Source organism: Blastomyces gilchristii (genome assembly GCF_000003855.2).
Source record: "Blastomyces gilchristii SLH14081 genomic scaffold supercont1.58, whole genome shotgun sequence".
NCBI classification, from domain to species: Eukaryota; Fungi; Ascomycota; class Eurotiomycetes; order Onygenales; family Ajellomycetaceae; genus Blastomyces; species Blastomyces gilchristii.
The window spans coordinates 1-5,176 of record NW_003101625.1 but is presented as its reverse complement, the minus strand read 5'-3'; the positions used below and the strand labels follow the sequence as shown (position 1 = coordinate 5,176).

Sequence of the window (5,176 nt, the reverse complement as noted above, 5' to 3'; positions counted from 1 at the left end):
AAGAATTCAATGAAAGATTTCAACAGTAAATTTAATAAAAGATTTTAATGAAGAATTTAATGAAAGATTTTAATAAAGAATTTAATAAAAGATTTCAACAGTAAATCTGAATGTGAATAATAATGAGATTATAAATTTAGTTCTTTTATTTCTTTTATTATATATTTCATTATCATTATATTGATTATCTCACTTGAGAATATTATATTAAATGAAGTTAAAGCTGTCAGAGCTGAAGAAGAGAATATAATCACTGATATTTAAAAGATCTGTATAGAAGAATTAATTATAGAAGTAATAAATTCATTCTTTTAATTCTTCTTCTTCTTTCTACTTATTAATTATTTTATCATCTTTCTTATTCTTTATCTTATTAATAATCATCTGTTTATATAATCTGTATGAGATGTCAGGTTCAGAAATAGAGATTCACAGATATAGAATTCTCAGACTGAGTTTCTATTAAACTAATTATCAGAATTATAAATTTCACATTTAATTTTATTTAATCTGATCTCATACATTTCTTGATATGAATTCTGCTAAGACTAATTATTAAAAAAACATGTAAAGTAACTATATATCAGATTTCAAAATAAGATTATAACTTAGAAAAAATAAGAAAGTAATCTCATTTAATTTCATTTAGTTTTATTCTTAGTATAAAGTGACTATTTTTAGACATTTTAAGATTTTTTTTAGACTATTTTTAATTTTTTAAAAAGTAATGCTTTTTAATAACACTTAAATGAGATTTAAAGTTATTTAAAGTAATAAAAATAATTTAAATTGAGAAGTGAAAATCATAATCTCATTTGAAAAATGTGACAAGAGTAGACAGTAAGTCTCACTGAAACAGTATGAGACTACTATCTAATGTTAAAACTGTGTAATGGAATCAGTTGAATTGGTAATGAGATCATCAAATATTCTGGTCCTGGTTCCAGACACGGTCACACAGTCAGTCTAGTCTCTATATTCTTCTCACTCATCTGCTCTTCATCTCATCATTGACCAGATCCTCTCCATTATCCGGAACTTCTGGAACAGGTAGTTTGGGGAGACTGAGGCATAGGGTAGGAGTCTTTGTATGGGCTTGCAAAGCAGCAGAACAGCGCGCGTTGTGAGGCATATTGAAAAAAGGGTTGATTGATATATGTGGATTTGATGATAAAGGTAAGAAAGACGCGTATTTGAATGATATTTGATTGAAAAAGACGCGTATTGAATGATATTTGATTGAAAAAGACGCGTATTGAATGATATTGAATGATTCTAGAGAAACATGGATTGTTTGATTTTTTGGTGGTGTTTTGCTACTAATTTTCAGGGGGGGCTGGGAAAATTCTGTTTTCGCAAGTAATATGTCCGCCACAATACTTGGTAGCATCGGCGATGCCTGATGGCGGCGGTTTGCCGCTCACTGATTCAACCTATCAAAGCATTTTTTTCACCAGCCATTGCGCCGTCTTCGCAAGCTTCACAGATCCCAAGTCCAGTTTCAAGTCGCTTTGATCCGCAGAGAATACACCATGGACGCAACTATCAACCCTCTAAGGGATCCCAATACCCTGTCCAACTACAGTGCCTTTCGTACTACTCATACGACAGTCATTCAATATCCTCTTCGATAAGCAGCAACTCACCGGGGAATGTCATCCATCAACTAAAATCACTCAAATGGCGAGGGCCGTGAAGTCATATTAGACTCTAGCTTCCTTAATATTCGTGATGTCAAAGTTGACGGCGCGCAGAACAAATTTGGGCTGTCGCCTCGACAAGAGCCCTATGGCAGTGCGTTGAAAATACCCTTGGCTGAGGGCGTCGCTATGGGCAAAACAGTCGATATCGATATCGCCGTTGAGACAACTGAGAGTTGCACCGCCTTGCAATGGCTCACGCCAGCCCAGACATCTACCCAAAAGCACCCCTATATGTGTGAGCATCTTCTATTCTCGCGAGGAAATGGTTTGTTTTCAGTAAAATGGGCTATATCAGTTGCACGCTCTAACTATCTACACCTTCTACACTCTTAGTTACCCAATGTCAGGCGATTCATGCCAGATCTATATTCCCATGCCAGGACACCCCAGATGTCAAGGCTGTCATTGATTTCAATATCTCGTCACCACTTCCTGTCATTGCTAGCGGTGTACCAGTTAGAGATGGCTCTTCATCGTCTTCGGAATCTAGCAACAAGGTTTATAAATTCCACCAGAAGGTACCTATTCCAGCTTATCTTTTCGCGATTGCTAGTGGGTAAGTGCTATGCTGGGGTTTAATCGCCGTACCTAACGGCGTTCTTTTCCTTTTTTTCCCCTCTTTCTTTCTTTCGCGATGGTTCTGTGGCATTTCGTGGGAACGGGGTCCATAACTAATCGGAATAGGGAAATTGCTGAGGCCCCGATCGGCCCACGAAGTAGGGTCGCCGCAAGCCCTGACATGCTTGAGGGCTCCAAGTGGGAACTTGAAGCAGATACGGAAAAGTTTATACAGGCAATTGACGTATGAAATTTCCGAAAATCTCTAGGTTTTTTTCAGCAAAGGAGAGAAACAAAAACGAAAAACTGACTTCGAAGTTCTATAGAAAATTATCTTCCCGTATATCTGGGGGGAATATAATGTTTTAATCTTGCCTCCAAGCTTCCCGTACGGAGGGATGGAGAACCCGATTTTTACATTCGCTACTCCCAGTTTGATCTCAGGAGTAAGATATCGATTCATTTGTTTCTTTTTCCAAGCTTCAATTGACACATTGTTGTTAGGACCGACAAAACATTGACGTTATTGCCCATGAGCTCGCCCACAGTTGGAGTGGTAACCTTGTCACGAATGCTTCTTGGGAACATTTCTGGCTTAACGAGGGCTGGACAACCTACTTGGAAAGAAGGGTAACGAAGATGCCCGCGTAAACTTACAATATTGTATTCAGAGAAACTAATTGTCATTTTCTAGATCCTTGCTGCTGTGTAAGAGTCGTCATTCGAACCATAAAGAGGTTTCCCCGGATTACTGATGTGTTAATAACAGGCACGGCGAGCCCTATCGCCATTTCTCCGCTATCATCGGATGGAAGAGCCTAACTGAGTCCGTGGAACGTTTCGGCAATGACCATGAGTTCACAAAGCTGATTGTGGACCTCAAAGGAAAGGACCCAGACGATGCTTTCTCCAGCATCCCCTATGAAAAGGGGTTCATATTCTTGTTCTACCTTGAGAATCTCATTGGCAAAGCCAAATTTGACAAGTTTATCCCACACGTACGTTCTCCCTTCGATCCTGCAGCTAAGTTTTGGTAAAACCTACTGGCATATTGACGATAATTCTTTTTACAAAAGTACTTTACGAAATACAAGGAGCTATCCCTTGACTCGTATGAATTCAAGTCGAGCATGCTCGATTTCTTCTCAAATGATTCAGAAGACCATGCCTTACTCGCCTCCCTCGATTGGGACACATGGTTCTACAGCCCCGGACTGCCACCCAAACCAGACTTCGACACCTCACTGGTTGACATCGTTTACGACCTGGCAGAGAAATGGCGAACCGCCCCCGAGTCGGAATTTGTTCCGACCGCAGCTGATGTTAAGGGCTTAAGCGCGAACCAACTGGTAGTATTCCTCGAGCAGGTGATCTCATTTGAGAAGCCTCTTTCAGCAGAGCAGTCGAGGTTGATGGGCGATATATATGGGCTCGGGAAGAGTAGGAATTCCGAAGTTTTGAACTTGTACTTCCAAGTCGGCTTGAAGGCCGGTGATAAGGCCGTCGTCGAGCCCACTGCCGTGTTATTGGCAAGCATCGGACGAATGAAAATGGTCCGCCCATTGTAAGGGACTGTTTAAAGCTACCACTACCTCTATCGTCTGGTTTATCACGAGGCTGACTTGGTTCCGAACACACAAAGATACCGCGCACTAGAGAAATTTGATCGCAACATCGCTCTTGAAATATTTGAGAAGAACAAAAATTTCTACCATCCCATCTGCAGAGGTTTGTTGAAGAAGGATCTGTTTGGGGATAAGGGGAATTAGTGTACCCTCTGGCACAGGATACAGATACAAAAATGAGCCCACAGCTGATTACATGTTTTACCAATTTGTGCCATTATCCCCATTACTACAATGCCTCTAAGAAGATGCTTCGAACATTCATACCATGTAAATTATGTAGAGATGATATATACTGAATTGTATAGTAGTGGTCAAACCCAAAATATAATAATCCTTAGGATCCCATCTCAAAGGAAATAACAAGATTTATCACATTACACACCATCAACCCCCCTTCATGATTCCTTTTTCTCTCCTTCAGTCAGTCAGCCAAACGGCTCATTCATCCCCCGACTCACAGTCCCAACCAATCCCCAGTCCTGCCGATTTAGTCCAAAAGCCTTCTTCCCAATAACCAAATCCACCAACCCCTCATCCGGCGCCCGACCCATTTCCGCCAACACCCGCCTCATATAACCAACCACAACTGCCACTTTCCTCCAATCCATCTCCCCCGGAGCATTCCCATCATCAGCCGCCTTCGGTTCCACATGTGACGCTTTCCAAATGTTTCTCCACACAGCAGCCCCGAGTACTGCATCTCCGGACACTAGGCCTTGGTCGTATGCAGCCAACACGCCGCGCCATTGGATGAACAGGTCTTTGAGGTAGCGGTTGCGAATACCGCGCATGGTCATGCCGTGGTAGATAGTCATGCGATGTTCAGCGTTGTGGGAGAAGTTGTCAAGGAGGTGTTGGGAATAAGTGCGGAAGCTCTCGGGTGAGGGGAGGGTTCGGAGGCGGACGGTTAGGAGGTACATGTGTAGGAAGGTGATCTGGGACCAGGTGGAGAAGGTCGGGAGGAGGCCAAGTTCTGTTTTATTTTTTTATATGTCGTTAGTTTTTGTCTGCTATGCAAGGGTAGAATTGTTGTATTTGGTACTTTTATATTCTTCATAAATACATCACAAACAAAATCCTGACGAAGGAAGGTTGAAAGAAAATAACAAACCTTTATACCACGCCCCCTCGCCTACACCTAGATCCTCACCATTGGCCGTCTTCGGTACAATCGCCGGCCTGCGACGCCTGAGGAATCTTATAGTCGCCTGTAGCTGCAAGCCTCGAACATCTTCTTCGTAGCTCCATATGCCGTATACGTCTCTGTCGTCGCGAGCGCGCGACTGA

General features: G+C 41.7%; 2 protein-coding genes across 5 annotated transcripts; one reads left to right on the top strand and one right to left on the bottom strand.

The window, feature by feature from the left end:
* The first annotated feature begins 832 nt into the window (after nucleotides 1–832).
* Nucleotides 833–4,519, top strand: BDBG_09550 (leukotriene A-4 hydrolase). Of its 4 annotated transcripts, none has more exons than XM_031724064.1 (10): nucleotides 833–1,176; nucleotides 1,280–1,938; nucleotides 2,037–2,259; nucleotides 2,388–2,505; nucleotides 2,588–2,707; nucleotides 2,766–2,891; nucleotides 2,956–2,969; nucleotides 3,031–3,259; nucleotides 3,338–3,825; nucleotides 3,904–4,519. In XM_031724064.1, exons 2-10 carry the CDS (start codon nucleotides 1,830–1,832, stop codon nucleotides 4,028–4,030), a joined length of 1,554 nt encoding a protein of 517 aa, XP_031581527.1. In that variant the 5' UTR covers nucleotides 833–1,176; nucleotides 1,280–1,829; the 3' UTR covers nucleotides 4,031–4,519. The 4 variants fall into 4 exon arrangements, with proteins under 4 accessions (XP_031581527.1, XP_031581528.1, XP_031581526.1 ...); XM_031724065.1 differs by having other exon boundaries at nucleotides 841–1,176; nucleotides 1,331–1,938; nucleotides 3,904–4,476; XM_031724063.1 differs by having other exon boundaries at nucleotides 841–1,938; nucleotides 3,904–4,476.
* Nucleotides 3,799–5,172, bottom strand: BDBG_09549 (ubiquinol-cytochrome C chaperone; the record flags this gene model as incomplete). Its single annotated transcript, XM_002620043.2, has 2 exons — nucleotides 3,799–4,862; nucleotides 5,001–5,172. Coding segments are annotated over 2 exons (720 nt in total), but the record flags the coding sequence as incomplete, so codon positions are not given.
* Between the last annotated feature and the right edge of the window lie 4 nt (nucleotides 5,173–5,176).